General features: G+C 35.6%; 1 protein-coding gene across 1 annotated transcript in view; it reads left to right on the top strand.

Moving 5' to 3' along the window:
- The window catches only part of Pla2g4a (phospholipase A2 group IVA), a 127,457-nt gene that overhangs the window by 96,422 nt on the left and 12,081 nt on the right, over positions 1–18,954 (top strand). Inside the window, exons 13-15 of the mRNA XM_076831495.1 lie at positions 1,243–1,314; positions 5,787–6,032; positions 11,342–11,526. Coding sequence (XP_076687610.1) covers positions 1,243–1,314; positions 5,787–6,032; positions 11,342–11,526 — 503 coding nt within the window. The remainder of the gene's footprint in view (positions 1–1,242; positions 1,315–5,786; positions 6,033–11,341; positions 11,527–18,954) is intronic.

The following is an 18,954-nucleotide window of genomic DNA, read 5'->3' as shown; positions in this document are numbered from 1 at the left end:
TTTCATTGCACACTCAGTCATTTGGGCACAAACCATTTCTGTGATTCTAACACGTAGAGTCATGGGAAAAGCCGATGCCTTGCCTATATTTCTTGGAGTTGAAAGTCTCAACGATAGTTCTGTAAATAGAATTTATAAATAGGGAGCTAATTTCTTATAGTTGAAAAGCGTTTATTTACTAACTTATTAGTAACAGAAGGGTGGTAGAGTTACTTCCAAGACTGGTTTTATATAAATGTTTAAAGGAAGTTTGATTTTTTAAAAAATGGTGATCATGAAAATGATCATTGGGCTCTATTGAAAAAATAAGTAGTTGTTATGCTAGATTTTACTAAATTTGCGTTAATGATTTAAAGTTGCTAGTTTTAGTTTTTATAGCTGGTCTTTTAGTGAGTTCTGAAGGAAGAACCAATAATTATTACTATATTTTTGCATTTTGATCAAGTTCATTTATTTTGTTAATGAAAATGTATAGAGCACAAAGCAAGTTCTAGGCAGAAATAAGCAAGGAGGACATAATTTTCATCCTCATGGAACTTAGGGTTGGCTAAAGAGATCTCTGCCCAGAGCTGAGGAATAAAGTCAACGAAAATGACTCGGAAGGTCTTATTGCAAGTGAACAGATCGGCTCACCAACCTTACGGGATCACAAACAGGTCAAGTTTAGAAACACTTACCTGATTTATCAAAATTTAACCAGTCTCTTTGGTCTCCAGTGGTTTTTCCATCCTACTACTTCAGACTATTTTTTTTTCTAGATAAGGAAGCACCAATTCTTGCTATCAAAAGGTGCATTTCATTTTAACAGATGATTTTTCAGTATTAGTAAAAATCCGATGATAATATATATTGGAAGCTTTTATTCGTTCTGTGGAGACTGTTTTTCTAGCCCCCTAGTATATTTTGGTTTTATCCCTTTTCATGAACACCATTTAGTGATACAGTCAAGGAGTTATTATTATTAACATCAAGATTAACAAATAAAAATTCTCCCTTTAAAGTTAGGAATGAATCCATTTAGCTTAATTTAATTTTCATGTCCTGGGAGATTTTTGTTTTCCAGTGAGAATTTGAAAATACTAGCCAACCTAGTAAATCTAGATTAACAATCAGTCTAAATTTATGCATAGATCTTTTACATCTTGTTCTGTGCTTTTGTTTAGTTTACTTCTGTATAATAAATTTAATTGTGAATTTTGATCCCTGAGATGATGCTTCAATTGTTTTGTTTTCTTTCCACAGAAAATATCACAGCAAAGCATATTGTGAGTAATGATAGCTCGGATAGTGATGACGAATCACAGGAACCCAAAGGTAAGGGAGTTGGAAGTGTCCTTACAGAGATCCTAAGAATAGGACTTGGAGGCTTTGTCGGATTGTCTCCCTCTTAAGCTGCTGGTGGTGGAAGCAGTGGAATGTAGGGTTGTCACTTCTTCTTGAGAAGATTGAATATTGCATCCTTCCTAGAATAGGCAGCAGAGAGATATCCCCTTCTTTCTTTTTAATCCCTCAAAACCATTTCATTTGAGCAAATCGGAGGTGGTAGTTTAATCAGCATGGATACTACAATCTAGGAAAAATTTTAGATGACTTTGAAATTAAAATTTTATCTTTTAAAATTTTAGTAAGTAACATTGAAAAATTATAATCTCATTCCATTCTCAGGCCTTATACCATGGCCAACCCCTTGCCTCTTAGGAATCAATCTGTGATGAAGTGGGACAAGATTATCAAGAATTTGTTGCACATGTTGCACACAGGGCTTGGGAGTATCTGAGCTCTTTAACATTTTGCCAAGGTAGTTTTCAGTTTGATGTGGATCATAATGGTCATTGATGGATTTGGAGAAAGGATAAGGTGAACATACATGTTGCAAGGTAATCTTTTGTCGTTCTGTGGTAAAATGGAGAGACTTTACATTTTAACATAATTTTTAAATTAACTATTTGTAAAAATGTTGTCAATAATAAAAATAAATAATCAAAGGCAAACCCAACCAAAAAAACCAAAGAGACGACTTTATAGCAACTGGATGATCCTGTCCCATTACATTTTGCATATGACTATGTAGATTTTAGACGATATCAAATGCTTTCTTGTTCAAAGCATTTGGTATCTTCAATAGGAATAACCTGTTTTATCCTTGCCTAATTATCACTAAAATTGAAATTTTCTTTTCATAATGAGGCTATTACTTCCTCAGAAGATGAGTTTGTGCCAATTAGAGAAAAGGTGCCTTCTCCAAAGAGTGAGATGCTTGGGCCATGGTGTGGCTAGTGTGGGGTGGCTTGTGAACATGAAAAAGGGGAAGTCCTTCCCTGCAAAGTTGTGATCAGGCACCGGGCGTGGATAGTAGAGTGCAACCAGATTTCAGTCCTGACTTGCCCATTGTCCTGCCACTTCAAGCAGCTAGTGATTTGCCCAATCAAATACAGCAGCCTCTCATTAGGCAAGAACCCAGGCCTCAAAAGAATGAGCCTTTTCCTAGCTCCTTCATTTAAAATTTTTAATTTTATGTATCTTCAGTTGTTGAAGGCTTTTATTTTGAATTTCCTTTTTTTAAAAAATTGTGTTTTAGTTATAGATGGGCACAATACCTTTTTTATTTATATGTGGTGCTGAGGATGGAACCCAGTGCCTCACACATGCAAGGCAAGCGCTCTACCACTGAGCCACAACCCCAGTCCCTTGAATTTCCTTTTAATGAAGGAAGATAGGTAGTGCCGAGGGAATAGACATTATATGCCTGGTGTTTTGACAATAAATTATGTATTGATCTAGGGACAACCTAGTCGACATGACATTGGTTGGTCAATTATTAAGTAAATTATTATAGTTGGCCGTCAGTGCATTTGATCATCTGCAGTTCTTGCTGGTTTTTAAGGCTGAGAAGTTTGAGAACTCTTTGAACACGGCTGCTTTGGTATTAGTAGTAGTAGGGATTAGAGGATGATATTTAGGATGTTTTTTGAGGTTCTCTGTTAGCCTTTGATATTCCTTTAAATGACTGTGGATGTTAACATGCCTTTTCATCTCTTCTTCTAAGCACTCGTGAGCACTAATCATACTACAGATGTCATGGTTTTGCCATTTCCAGGCTGGCACAAGTAGCTAGGATCATACAGGGGTAGCTTTTTCAGATTGGCTTCTTTCACATTCTCTTATCATGTTCAGGTCCCTCTCTGTCTTTTCATGGGCTCAATAGCTCCTTTCTTTTTAGTGTTGGATAATATTCCTTGTCTGAATGTATCAGCTTATTTATCCCTTTACCTACTGAAAGATTTCTTGATTACTTCCAAGTTTGAGATGTTATGAATAAAACCACTATACCCATCTATGTTCAGGTTTTCATCTGTACATAAATTTTTCAAGTCACCTGGGTAAATCCAAGGAGCACAATTTCAGGATCACAGGGTAAGAGTGTATTTAGAAACACTGTTCAACCGTCTTCGAATGTGTCTGTACCATTTTGTGTTTTTACCATTGATGCATGAGAGTTCTTGTGGCTCTGCATCCTGGCCAACATTTGGTGCTATCAGTGTTTTGGATTTGAGCTCTTCTGATAGACGAGTAGTGGTGTCTCACTGTATTAATTTACATTTCCCTGAGGCCACATAATGTGGAGCAGCTTTTCATGTACTTACTTACCATCTGAGTATCTCCTTTGAGGAGATATCTGTTCAGTTTGTTTGTTGGCCCATTTTTTAAAAATCAGATTTTTTTTTTTAGTGTTGAGTTTTAGTTTTTTTTTGTATATTTTGAATAATCATCCTTTACCAGATATAATTTTTTTTCAAATAATTTCTCCTAGTCTTCTCTTTTTTATTCTCTTGAGGATCCTTAATTTTTTACTCATATGATTTTGAACAAGGGGCATTCCTAACCTGAGTTCCTTCAAGTATGTAGTGGAATCATCTACTTGCTCTTATAAAACTAATTACAATCATCATCAAAGTAACAAATGCCTACAAAAATGCTTTTAAGTTGTAAAGATCTAAGTAAATAGAAGCTTGTATTTAATATGATAGTTTACAAGCAATACATACATATCTGTTGACTGCTGGGTTTTTCTCACAAGTTTTGCCATTTGCAGCTGTATTATAAAGAATGTAGATTCTCTGCTGGTACAGAAGTCAGGCTGTACTAAAGGAGAATAATATGAGTAATAAGAAGCCCTAAATCTTTGGAAATAATTGAGTATCTTATTCATATCCTGTGTAACTTGAGATATAAATCATGTAAAACCTAATTTGTTTTGGTGAAATATTTTCTTTGTCATATTTGGCATTAGAAAAGTGTGGGAGTAGAAAATAATATATGTGCTTTTAATGAATACGTAGTCACCTGGATTGGCTACCAAAAGGAAAATCCCTTCATTTACTCATCTCAGCTTAATCTTCACAAAGATAAAAATAATTCAGTATTTACTATGGCTTTATTGTGTTTAATATACATTTATCAAAAATTCTAACATTCACATGTAGATTCTCCTTTCATTTAAAACATACACCCAGAGTTTTATATAAGGTTATATACTTAAACACAGAGTTCCTGGAAATCATGACAGAAGGGATTTAGGAAGGTGCAGTTTTACTCTACCATGAAGTGTTCTTTGATTTTTATTATGAATCAATACTACTGATAATGGTGATTGAGCTGCAGCTGCTGCTGTCATTGTTCTACTATTAGCTAGTAGTGTTTATCAGGAATTTAATATGGCCGTGCACTCTAGAAACTTTACATGGTGCATAATCCTCATGACAGCCTTACATGGCTTACTGATGAGGAAACGGAAAAAGGGAAGTGCAGGTGAGTAGTCAGTAGTGGAGAGAGAATTGGGACCAGGCAATCTGATTCTAGTTCTGGTGCTTCAAGTGAGAACCCAATATAGCTTCCCCGCAGTTGTGATGTGTGCATAGGTTTTCAGGAAAGAGTCCCTTAAAATTGCTTCTTTGAATCATTGCTGAATTTTAAACCAACTTAAGGCATTTGTTTAAATTACAGAGTCTTAAGTCCTCAAACTTTGTAAGCGTGGATGAAATGACAGGTCATTGACTGATACATAAGAACGTTTATTGAAGAACAAGTATATGTTAAAACCTGTAGTCCATTCTCTTCAATTTCCATAATACTTAATGTTTATTAAACAGAATAAAGATTCTTAAGAAAAAATAAGAACTACAAAGGATAGGATAGCTACTGTGCATATGAATTGTGGTGTGTGTGTGTGTGTGTGTGTGTGTGTGTGTGTGTGCATGCACATATGTGTGTATGTATCTGTGTGAAGCCAGGGTAATGGAAGAAAATACTGTGAGAGGATAAGGGGGAAAATTGAAGAAGTTCACCTGGAAATTTAAGAATAGACCAAGTGTTACTGTCAAGAATACAACTTTTACCCTGCTTGCAGGTAAAAGGTAACTAAGAACATTTTAAGAACAAAAGTGATTATTTACTACATTGATTTATACAAAAAAAAATATTAAATCAAAAGCCATAGAGCTTTATTTTTCATGTTAATATCTGATCAGCCAGAAAGGATCTCTTTTTATTTTTGGTACAGAGGATTGAACCCAGGGTGCTTAACCACAGAGCCATATCCCCAGCCCTTTTTTAATTTTAGTTTTGAGAAAGAGTGTCACTAAGTTGCCTAGAGCCTTGCTAAGTTTTTGCTGAGACTACCTTTGAACTTGTGATTCTCCTGGCTCAGTCTCCTGAGCCGCTGGGAAGATCTCTTTTTTAAAAGGGCATTGTGGAGTGTGTGTGATGATCTTTTCTTTTTCCCTTAGGTACTGAAAACGAAGATGCTGAAAGGGAGTATCACAATGATAACCAAGCAAGTTGGGTGCATCGTATGATAATGGCCTTGGTGAGTGATTCGGCTTTATTCAATACCAGAGAAGGCCGTGCTGGGAAGGTGCACAACTTCATGCTGGGCTTGAATCTCAATACATCTTACCCACTGTCTCCTCTAAGAGACTTTACCATGCAGGAATCCTTTGATGATGATGACGAACTGGATGCAGCTGTAGCAGGTAAGTTTGCAAAATATAATCAGTGCAAACTAACTCAGGGGAACTTTGTTTTTTTTTTTTTTTTCCTGTAGATAGAATCATTAACACTTATTTATATTCAGTTACAGGAACATGCATTTAATGTGTGAAGGGCTTTAAACTGCAGTTTTTGTTTGTTTTGAGGAAGAAAATTACATCAGCCAGGAAGTAGCCTAGTCATTGAAATATGGAGCAAGACCTTGGATATGTTTGTATTGGTCAGGGTTCACTGGCAGAAAATTGGAAACCCTCTATCTTGATAACTACAAGGGACTTAAAGTGGGAATTAGGTGCTTATAAAATTTTTCCAGGGATTCAAGGAGCAAGCTCTGGGCTCAGCTTCCTGGAGAGACTCCAAAAAACACTTTGGAACCATGCCTCCCCCACTGTGCCTGGCAACAGGAAGAGCAGAAACATGGCCTGTGCCTCATTTCCTCCTTCCAAACATGGGGGTGTTCCTCCTTGGCTGGGTCTCAGGAGCTGGAGCCTGTGGGAAGGCGGTAACCTCCACTCTGATCCTGGTGCCCTCCTGTGGAGCAGGAGCACCTGCAGCACAGGATGGGGAAGGAGCTGAGTTAGCCAGTAACTGCAGGACAGCCAGAGTCTGTCTCTCCCACTCTCAGGAAGATCAGGAAACATTTAAAGCCACCCAGGAAGAATGCAGTCACTTTCAGGTTTGTCACTTAGCCAAATTCCCAAGAATAGTTCTCCACATCCTTCACTTCTGTTATAGACTAAAAGGTAAATTCTTGTAGCTGGCTAATCAATATATTAGTCTTTCTCCTCATGGCCATCTTAAATTTTTCTGCTTCGTAATATTGTCATCTTTCCCTGAATTGTCCAAATGTCATTCCTCAATCATTTCTGCTTTAGGGACATTGGATAGGATTCTGTAAAAACCTAAATGGAATGTTTCAAAACCCTTTTTACTGCCCTTTGTTTGTGTCATATCTATAAAATATTTGTGAAAATTAAGAGATGATATTAGGATTTTTTTTTTTTTTTGTAGATTTGTTGTCTGGGCTTTAAAGGGATTATAAAAGGGACCCCTGTTGTTTGAGCCAGATGAGTACAAACTCACCATATTTTGTATTATGTTTATAGTGTTAAACTCTAGGATATGAGGCATGTAATACTATAGACCTGTAATACGAACTTTTGTACTAATTATAAACAGTCCACTTGTGATAAAGTGAATGTATATTCTAAAAATTCATCCAAATTAAAAATACATGGGGGCTGGGGATGTGGCTAAAGCGGTAAGCGCGGGACACTGAGTTCGATCCTCAGCACCATATAAAAATAAAATAAAGATGTTGTGTCTGCCAAGAACTGAAAAATAAATATTTAAAAATTCTCTCTCTCTCTCTTTAAAAAAAAAAAAATACATGGAATCGAACCAGTAACATTACTTTTCTTGTTCTGTGGCACATGATTGTAACATTGCAATACCAATTAAAAGTGTTTGTTTTTTCCCTAGAAAAAATATGCTTTATAGGTAAATGATGTTGGGTTTTAAAATCAAATTATTCTCTCAGAGCATTTAAATCTATAAAGAGTCCAGTTATTTTCCTCTATAAAAAAAGGAAGACCCAAGGAAATAATTCCATCCTTTTTGTCTAAAATGGCTCGACAGATCTGGAATTGGGACACCGGTCTCTTGGCCTTGTTCCTAAGCCTTTCCCTTCTGTTACACATCATCCCTTTGGTTTTGTTAGTCATTGTCTTGCTGATGTAAGGATGGAAGTTTTCTTTCTGTAGAGTTTATTGCATCTGCCTTACGTGATCACTTTGCCAACATCACTCCTCTATGGTTGCACAGCACGAGTTCTGCACTCCACATTTTAACAACTTCCTGGTAGTTGTGCAATATTTTATGTGGATTTGGTACCATTAGGATTATCAGCTAAAAAGCAGAATTCCCAGTAAAATTTTAATTTAAAATAATATGTATACTGTATACAAATAATACATGTGCAGTACTTACAACACTTGGGACATACTTAGATTAAGCAATTATTCATTGCTTATCTGAAATGAAGATTAAATTGGGCATCTTGCATCTTCATTAGCCAAATATGGCAACCTTAGGGAGTGTGCCTTGTTAGTTTTCTCACTTTCATTCAAATTGTTCTACATTAAAAATTTCTTTTTTACTTGCGGATGGACACAATATCATTGTTTATTAATTTATTTTTTTGTGGTGCTGAGGATCAAACCCAGTGCCTCACATGTTTGAGGCAAACGCTCTGTACCACTGAGCTACCCCTGCCCCTCCTCTCACCACAGCCCTTGTTCTACATTTTCATCTTCTTTCTTTCCTTCCTTCATTCTTGTATTCACACAGTATTTACAAGAAAGTACATTGTGTTTGGCCCTTAGGATCCAATAGTCAACAAGACAAATGTAATCCTTGCTCTAATTAAGATTATAATCATTTGTCCAACCTTCCTTGAAGTTTTGATTCATGGATGGACATATATGCTTTGTTTAACAATGATAGAAAAGTTAAGTAAAACTAAAACCAGCAGCGCTGATCCCGATGGAGGTGTTAGCGAGCAGGGATGCAGCTACCTTAATTGAGAATAAAGCTTCAAACCAAGAATATGGATAGAATATAGGTATTCTTCTTTATATATAGGGTTTGGAGAATAATAGTTGTCCATCATCTTGTCGGACACTTTTTTCATTTGATGCCTTTTGAAAGAATAGTTATGAGCAATTTTCATAAAATAATAGTAGAAAATATAAAATTTCAGTCATCTCAAATGACAGTATTATATAGACTAAAGATTTATTTTTTATATATTTTGAAATGTTCCAACTAAAATTATTTTAGATCAATGGTATTTGGAAAGCAATTTACATTTCTTAATGTGTACCTCATTAAAATTACATTTTACTCATTTCATATTTATTCAATTGAATATATATATGTATATGTGTATATATATATTCGCCATATGTATATGGGGTACTAATTTTGGTAAAAAAAAAAGAAAATCAGTCAGTTCAGTAATAAATCCACTCAGCTTTATTGTTTACATACCAAAATTGCTCAAAATAATTGCATTTTAGACCGAGTTAGTTGAATGATTAGTGCTTTTTCAGAAAGTTCTTTCCTAAGATAAATCCTGTTTATCTCCTTCTGTCATTTTCAAGTTTTAGAATGATCATATGTTTGGAATTAAAATTAAAAGATTTATTACAAACATTATTTCAGTTCAAAAAGTTTTCATTAAAATTCCTATTTATTATACACCTAAAATGCCAAATTAAAATATTTTACTTTTACATAGCCCCATTCAAAAAAATAGAGACTTTGAAAAATTAATCTAGACATTATGATGAACAAATATTATATTTTAGTATACCCTCTGGTGATTGCTTCTACAAATTTAAAATTTGAAAGCCTTAAAACAGTCTCTCAACCTAAGTGGAAAAAAGTGTGCTATTTTGTGCCTTTTACTTCACCTTGCAGAAAATAAGATAAATTATAAGATGATAAAATTCCCCTCATTAGTTTACTGCAAAATAATTTAAGATCTGTAGAATCTGATTTCAGAGTAGCCATTTGTTAGTTACATGACTTCTTTCCTGTTTACTTTTTGTGTTTATATTATTTACAGTGACACACACCAGCTGGAATAAGAAATCAAGGCATGAGTTAATTTAGGCCAGTGTTCAAAACACAGACATCCAAATATTTAGACATTGTAAATTGAATCTGTGCGATGTATTTATAAAATGACAATCACAAATACCCACAGCTGAATGACTTTTTGGAAATGTCACACAGTTATGTTTTCATACCTATCATAAAATCTGATTAACTCATTCACACTTTTGGAAATTTGTATGTTTTAAATTATAAGACAATGTTCTTTCATGGTGGCATTTATTCAACTCTCTGATTTTTGAGTAGCTGTTATGCAATAAATTGGGTCCAAGTTCAAATACATTTGGAAAAATTGACAACTCTGTCTCCCTCTTCACAGTGAGATGGGATGCTCTGTTGAGTTTAAATGCTTCTTAAAGGTGCTTCAAATATAGTACTTTAAAAGCAGACTAGTGTCTGATGTGAGTGTCTCTGTTCTCCTGTAGTAGGCTGCCTGGAGGTTGGCTGGCCTTCTTTACAGACATGTGGGAACAATGTGTGAACAAGGAGATAGCAAAGCAGATGCCTGGCATTTCATTTGGTTCAAATCAAATCATTTGGTTCAAATCATTTTTTCCTCCAGGAATTGAATTAAGACTACCACATTTATATGTGAAGAATAGCGTAGTATCGGTATTAATTTTTTTTTCCCACAAAGTTAACAGTCCTTAGATCTTGATGCTTCTGAGACCCCTGATCATCTCCATCCATTCTCCTTCTATTCTAGCCACTAGGTCTTCCCTCCTCGTGGAAGCTTCCCTCCTTATGCTGCCCCCTAATCTTTAGTTGACCAATTCTGTATCATTATTCTCATTTCTGCTCAAGGTTTTCTTCTCAGAGAGCGCTCTCCTGGATATCTAACTGGCTACTTGTTAGTATATTGCTGTCTGTTATTTTCATTGCTAGATTTGTGTCCAACTGAATGATCTTGCCAACACATTTATTTACTGATTTATTGGAAGTGTACTTAGAAAATAAGCTCCAGCAGAGCAGAGTTGTGTCTAATCCATTCAGTGCCCAGAATTGTGCCTGAATAGTGGTAGAAAATACATATTTGTGGAATGGGTTGGCTGGGCTACTTTCTTGAATTCTTTCTTGGACTCTGATGTTGTAGTGGGATGTGCGCTCCACCTGTGGCATAGTGGGAATTGCTTGAACTGCCACTCCCCAGTTTTGTCACCCTAGAGGTGACTTTTAAACACTTTGCCCTCCATTTATAGATATGCCCTCCCTCACCTGTCTGTTAAAACAATTAAACAAGATCATATATGGGGAAATGTTTTGAAACCAGTAAAAAACCTCTGTAATGGGACATAAAGCAGTGAAAGAGGTCATAGCTTAGGATCAAGGCAGCAACTGGGCTGAGTTCGTATCATGCATTGTCCCACTAAATCCTCTCAGCAACCTTATTTAGTAATTACTCTTATTCTGATGTTACAGATGAAGGGATTTAAGATTTAAAGATGATAATTAAATTATACAGTTGTCAAAGTTAGAATCATACCCAGCTCTTTTGTCTTCCAACCCCAAAGGGAAAACATAGGGAATTCTGTTTCAAATTTAAAACAAATGTTTTTGTATCTTAAATAATGTAAAATGATCACTTAATTTATTCTTATTTTTTTTTCTTAAGATCCAGATGAATTTGAGCGAATATATGAGCCATTGGATGTAAAAAGTAAAAAGATTCATGTAGTGGACAGTGGGCTCACATTTAACCTGCCATACCCCTTGATCTTGAGACCTCAGAGGGGCGTTGATCTCATCATCTCCTTTGACTTTTCTGCAAGGCCAAGCGATACTAGCCCTCCGTTTAAGGTAAGGAGGCTTTATATAGTATTCCACTCTTTACTGTGTTCTCTTACAAGCCTTATAGATCTCGTAGTTCTCTTGACCCTTAACTTTATTCAACATAGATCTCTCAAATGCCATCATTATTCTTGGGGCTGGGGATGTAGCTCAGTGGTGCTTGCCTAGCATGCATAAGACCCTGGGGTGGACCCCTGTGCCTAAAAAAAAAAAAAAAAAAAAATCCTTCTTGACTTCCACTCATATAGTTAAAGCTTTTAGGATGTAGTACATTCTTCTAATACAGTACTGGTTCTGGTATATTCAATGGATTTGTTTCCATTTATATTGCTTCCATAATGAGCTTATTCAAGTCTAGAACACAGCCCTGTATGTGCATTTATTTCATTTAAATCATCATAATTGCCTTGTAAGCATTGGCCAAATTGTGTGTATTTAGGACATTTTTAGTAAGTGAACGAATGAACTGCTGTAAGTGGGATGGAGTTTTTATCTGTACTGCATAGATTAAGAAACAGAAACTCAAAGAAATGAAGTAAAATAAGCCACCATCTCCCAGCCAGGAGAAGTCAGGATTCTGACAGCACATCTGGTTTTTTTTCTATCATACTGTGAATAAGCTGCTCTCAAGACTAATAATGATTACAATAATACTCTTTAAATATATGGAAAACTCACATTTTCAAAATGCATTCATATTTGATTTTTTTGAGGCTGTTGATATTATTCAGACAAGAAAATAAGGATTGGTGACATAAGATCTCATCAACAAATTGTTTATATTATAGAAGATCAGGTATGAACATATTGGTGTATCCTGGAATCAACAAACAGAAATAAATGAAATAGAATGCAAATGAGCACATTTGAGTGATTGGAGCTATCTGATTGGAAGGGACAGATATTAACCCTTAGGGGGGCTTTAGGAGAGAATTTAAGATTGGATGATAAGACATAGAGGATCAGTGGAGGGTTTCCAGCAGACAAATGATATCATGAAATTGGAATTTTATGATGATTAACCTGAGGGTGGAAAGTAGGATGAGTTGGAACATAGAGGGCAAAGGATTAAAATTAGGAGATATTTACCATAACCCAAGCATAGGATTATGAAGTGTTACACCAAGTCGGGCGACTGTGAACACCAAGAGCAGAATTTGATGACCCAAGAGGAACAGTGGGGAGCTGGGTTACAACGATGACTCCAAGATGCTAGCTTAGAAGCTGGTCTAGTGGTGGGAGACACTGTATTATTCATTTCACCAACGGGGGTGTAAATGTCAAAGCTGTCATTTTATACATGAATCAGAGCTCCGCTACTGCAATGAGTTGATACTGAAGGGGGGTTTTAGAATACCACAGTATTATCGGCCTATTTTGGAGTTGCTTTAAAATGTTGATTCATTATTAGTGATTGAGAAGAATAGCTGGACATGGTGGCACAGGCCTATAATCCCAGCACCTCGGGAGGCTGAGGCAGGAAGATTGCTAGCTTGGGATGAGCCTGAGCAACTTAGCAAGACACCATCTGGAAATTAAAAAATCCTCTGTTGGAAGGAAGGAAGGAAGCAAGGAAGAAAGGAGAGAAGGAAAGAAGGAGGGAAAGAAGGAGAGAGGAAGAAAATATACTTGTAAAATACATGAAAATTTAGAATATCCTCCAAGTACTTCTAGACAACAACTACTGGAATTTTGTTTTTTCTTTGTGTGTATGTGTGTCTGATCATGTTTTGCATTCTGCTTCTTTCTGCTTATAACCCTATTGTGATCATTTCCCATGCTATTAAACATTTTTAAACAAACTTAATTGTGGGGCTCTGGTTGTAGTCCAGTGATAGAGCACTTGCCAAACATGCATGAGGCTCTCTCTAGGTTCCATCTCCAGCACTGCAAAAACAAAACAAGCAAACAACAAGCTACCCAACACGATTAAAATGGCAAATAGTAAGATATATATATATATATGACACATGGGATCTCTGCATATGTATGTGCAGGATTTTATTTAACATTGTTTTTTTTCAACTTTTAGATTATGATTTTGCCATTTTTTTCTATAATAACATCCTTGCACATGAATCTTTAATCAAGCTTTTATTATTTCCAAGCTTGGCTGCTAGGAACATATCCATTTATGGCTTTTAATAATTCTAGATTGCTCTTTGGAGAAGATGCACCAATTTACATTACTGTGTCTATATATATGAGTCCTTGTTTCACATATCTTTACTGACATAAAAAAACCCAATTACTATTATAACTACAGAACTCTAATTAAAAAAACAAAAAAAGAGGGAGAGAGAGAAAAATATTAAGAACAAAGTTCAAAAAGTTCTGTGATATGTTAGGGTCAATAACCCCACATTTGGGGTTGGGGTGGTGGCTCAGTGGTAGAGTGCTTACCATGTACATGTGAGGCACTGGGTTCCATCCTCAGCACCACACAAAAAATAAAAATAAAGTTTAAAAAAGTTCTTTAAAAAGTGAAAGAAAAAAAAAGCCCCACAGTTTTGCTTCAGTTTTCTTTCTTTCTTTTTTTTTTTTTTAATTAATTTTTATTGTAGGTTGTTCAAAACATTACATAGTTCTTGATATATCATATTTCACACTTTGATTCAAGTGGGATATGCGCTCCCATTTTTACCCCATATACAGATTGCAGAATCACATCATTTGCACAACAATTGATTTACATATTGCCATTCTGGTGTCTGTTGTATTCTGCTGCCTTTCCTATCCTCTACTATCCCCCCTCTTCTTTCTTTCTTAAGGGACTAAATAGTTTGTCATACTTATTATATTTTTATATTTTTAAACAACTTTCAATTGGGTTGTTACTACTGTGCTATTGATTATTAAATATTTATTTTATGTCTTAAATATATTAAAGTTTGTCATTTTCTAAATATTATTAGTTAAAGATGTACACAATACCTTTATCTCATATGTATATATATATATATATATATATATGTATGTATGTACTGGGGATAGAACTCAGTGGCATTTGACCACTGAGCCACATCCCCAGACATAAAATATTTTGTATTTTATTAGAGACAGGGTCTCACTGAGTGAGTTGCTTAGCTCCTCACTATTGCTGAGGCTGGCTTTGAACTTGCAATCTTCCTGTTTCAGCTTCCCGAGCTGCTGGGATTATGTGGTGCCGAGAATCAAACCTGGTGCCTCACAGGTGCTAGAGTCTCTGTATTAACTTATCTAAGAAAAGAAGCTCTGTTTCATTTATCATTTTTTCTTTTTGTTAATCTTTTAGTAATTTAGATATATACCATGTTGATTAGTTTACCATCAAGGTCCATCCAGTGACAATCCTGATGGGCTTTGTCTTATAATTTGGTTGAGAAAATAAGGCAGAATATTCATACTGAAGTCTGAAAAATAAACAGAATGTGAACTTAGTGGGAACAGGTTTTTGGGTTTTATTGCAGAGCAAATAAGCTAGGAATACAGAAGAGTTCAGAGTTTAATACTGAAGAGTTTTTCCCTTTGATCTTACTAAAAGTTCCTTTTTTTTTTCGGCACCAGGGATTGAACATAGGGGCACTTGACCACTGAACCACATCCCCAATCCATTTTTTAAATTTTATTTTGAGACAGGGGATTGCTAAATTGCTTAGGGCTTCACTAAGTTGCTGAGGCTAGTCTTGAACTTGGGATCCTCTTGCCTCAGCCTCCGGAGCCACTGAGATTGCAGGTGTGTGTCACTGTGCCCAGCCAGAGAGAATATTTTTAAGTTATTATTCTACAAATTATGTTATATTATGTTGCCATATACTAGGCATATATCTGGCTCACTTTTGCAGCGCTCTTTTAATTCTTGATTAGTGATCAGAAGCAAGAACAATGGTTTTTATTCCCTAAAATTAAAGGAAAAAAGGAAAGGGAGAAGGAGAAGAGAATGTAAAGAGAAAGGAGAGAAGGAAGAAATAAGGAAGGACAATGAAATGAGCCAGACTTCACAAACTGAATTTATCGCTCTATATTTCATTCAGGGTCAAAATTCCATTAAAATCCATAAATAAAGGGAAATAATCTGTTTTCCACATTAATCTTATGTTTTTACTGACATGAGGGCATGACGTGTTCTAGAATCCTTATATATGCTTTACTTATAATTCTTAGGTTGGGTCACATCATAGCCAAACCGGTCTAAGAATTAGCTTTGTGGGCACTGTTCCTCCATACTCTTAAGGGAAGTGTATAGTTCTAAATGTCATACTTGCAGATGGGCATCTTATATTAATTTGCTGGAGTTGCTGTAACAAATCACCTCAAACGAGGTGGCATAAAACAGCAAAAACATGTTTTTTCACACTTCTGGAGGCCCAAAGTCTCAAACAAGGTGTTAGCAGAGCTGCTTTGTGGTAGAATTATTCCCTGTCCCTTCTGGCTTTTGATGGCTCTATGTGTTCTATGGCTTGGCGTTGCAATACTCTAATCTCTTCTTCTGTTTTCCCAAGACCATTCCCTTTGTGCGTGTGTGTGTGTATGTGTGTGTGTGTGTGTGTGTGTGTATGCATGTGTGTTCTTTCTTTTATAAGAACAATTATCATTGAATTTAGGGCCCACTCATATAATCCAGGATGATTTCAACTTAATATCCTTAACTTAATTGCATTTGCAAAGAACCTTTTTCTTAAGTTAGGTCACACTTAAAGGGGTTGTGTGTTTAGGACATGGATTTATGTTTTAGGGAGACATCCTTCAACCCACATAGGTCATTAAGGATCAAAGGTCTTGTGTTGGTAGATATACCCAACCTTGATTTCTCCAACACTGATTTTTGTCAGTTTATAGTAACCTTGTTACTGAAGAAGAAGCAGCGAGAACATTGAAGTGCTATGTCTAGTCTATACACCATTGAGTTGAGAAAATTCTTTTCATGCCTTTTGCATTATGAAGTTCTTGAAGCCCAATATCAACATGTCTTTTAATGGAAGTGAGAGGGACCAGAACCATAAAATAATGAATTCTACGTTGTAGTTTCCATTTTTTGTCTATTATAATAGTTGCTTTGATAATTTCTGGTGATATCTTTGTTTTAAAGATTACATTATTATAACATCCCTCTCCCAATCTTGAAAATCAGTTTTATATAATGAAAACATCTGAGAATAGTAAGAACATATCCTGTGTTTGCACACAGATAAAAATCTCACCTTCTTTAGTGAAGAGTTAAATTACTTTTTGTGTATACGCATTTATATAGATAGAGGTTTTGTACATCTAAAAATATACATTTGTATGCTTACACATGTGTTTATATAGATTGCTATATGTTTATGTATATAAAATAAATGACATGTGTATACCAGTATGCCATTCCTACTATAGTTCGGGTATATTTCTGTGTTTTTCTCCACCTTCAAGATGTTTTAATCATGTTTGGTACTTAAAAATGAGCACAAACATTTTACCAAGTATCATTTAGAAGGATACCTGCCATTTTTTTTTTCTCTCTAGAGAACCGTTTTTAGTTGGTGTTATGTAAATTTTCCATAAATGAGTCTGTGGAAATGAGAAGTATCCAGGTCTCAAGCAATAGGAATGCACAGTGATAACAGCACAGTTTTGGCATACTGCTGGCATTTATGGTACAGCAATCTTTTTTTATTCCCTGCCTTCTTCTAAAGCTTTTTTTTTGCAAACTAACGGCTTTACTCATAGTCTGGGTCATTGTTCCTCAGTCCCTCCAGAGACATCAGAAAGGAGACGGTTTTTCCATGCTGTAATCACAGTCCGTAGTCATCAGTGTTTAATCTTTTCCACATCAGAATCACAGAGAAAAAGGGAAAGTCTCCATCCCTCCTGGATCCCAGTGTAGAATTATCTATCTAAAAATAGCTGGACTTTTCCCTTACGTCATTCCCTTTTCCTCTTCCCCTACACATCCACGCATCTTGGGTCACCTTTGAGTCATGTTTGTAAACACTAGAAAGCGCTTCCTTTTTCTTCCCCTCTCTCGCAGTTGCTTCATAGTGTGAACTTTTGGTTTTATTTTGATGTTGAATAATCATGGGTGAATAATTGTGAACAGTGCTAGACAAGAAATAACATGCTGATTAATTCAGTTGAACAGGGGGTGGAAAAGAGGGTCAATGATAAGTTTTCTCAAGTTTCAAACAAGAAATTACTCATATATATATATGGGATTAGGGACAAAACTTTACTGTATTTAGCATGTCAGTTTATGAAGCAAATGTTTTCATATCCATTTAATCTTTTGTTCTCCCGGATTTCTGTTTCTTTGTAATGGGATTGAGAGAGTTGATCAGCTTAAAATTTCTGGCATTCCAGAAGCATTAAGATCAGCAGAGTTGAATGAAATGTGTATTTTTCTGAGTTTAAGGTACTAGTTAAAGGCACTTGTTTTCCCTGACTCTAAATTACTGGGATTTTTGTGTTTTCTATCTGACTTAATTGTCATACTGGTCCTGTGAAGAAGATTCTAGTATTATCTTTATTTTACAGAGGTGGAAAATAAGGAACGGGTGACCTCTGGATGAGGCGGGGATTGGGAGCCATAGTGAATAGCTCAATCCCTGTGGGTTGTTACAGTCCTTACAGTGTGATTAGGGGTGTGTTGTTGTATATTGCAAATCCCCCCAAATAACTTGTTCCCTGCTGAACTCTTGTAGCTGTGCAGTTTGCCTTGGGTCATCCAGCCAGCAAGTTGAGGCATCTCCTTAAGGTGTGCTTTCAGAGTGCACAGCCAGGCACATGGCTGTCCATCATGATTCCCACCTCCCTCCTGCTATACTATACCTGTTTATCTCCCCACTGACTTGTAAACTCTAAGGCTTCAAGGACCACCTCTGCCTTGCGCCTAGAACATGAAAGGTGCTGAATAGTAATTGTTGAGTGAATTAACAAACACTCTGAGGAAATAGTCTGGGTATACTGCATAATCTTATGACCACTTTTAAGTTTTTCATAGCATTTATAGCAATTTTAGATTTGCATGATTATATAATGATTATCTCTCATGCACAGGCTATATATCCCATAGTAGGAAGAGTCAAGAATGTTTTACTCACTGTTAGGACCCAGCTCTTAGCATGGTATTTAGCTACTAATGATTACTATTGAATGGATCAATTTGATGACAAGAATATTTTTTAAAATTTAAGATTCTAATCATGGTTTCCCCCAAAATCTCCTCTTAAGAGTTTCCCTAATACTTATTTGTCCCTTGTCCTTTTCTTTTTCTTCTTTGTTTTCCTGGCTTTTTTCTTCCATATTTTTCTTCTAACACAATTTATTTATTAAATATTTGTTTAGCACTATATATGTAAGCACTCTTCTAAATACTGGCTAATCTATTTAATTCTAATTGCAATCCCATCAGATATGTATTAGTATTATTTTTATCCATAGTTTATATTTGAGGATATTGGGGACAGAGACATTAAGAAA

Source organism: Callospermophilus lateralis, chromosome 13, assembly GCF_048772815.1.
Source record: "Callospermophilus lateralis isolate mCalLat2 chromosome 13, mCalLat2.hap1, whole genome shotgun sequence".
Taxonomy (NCBI): domain Eukaryota; kingdom Metazoa; phylum Chordata; class Mammalia; order Rodentia; family Sciuridae; genus Callospermophilus; species Callospermophilus lateralis.
This window is presented reverse-complemented; position numbering and strand designations above follow the sequence as displayed.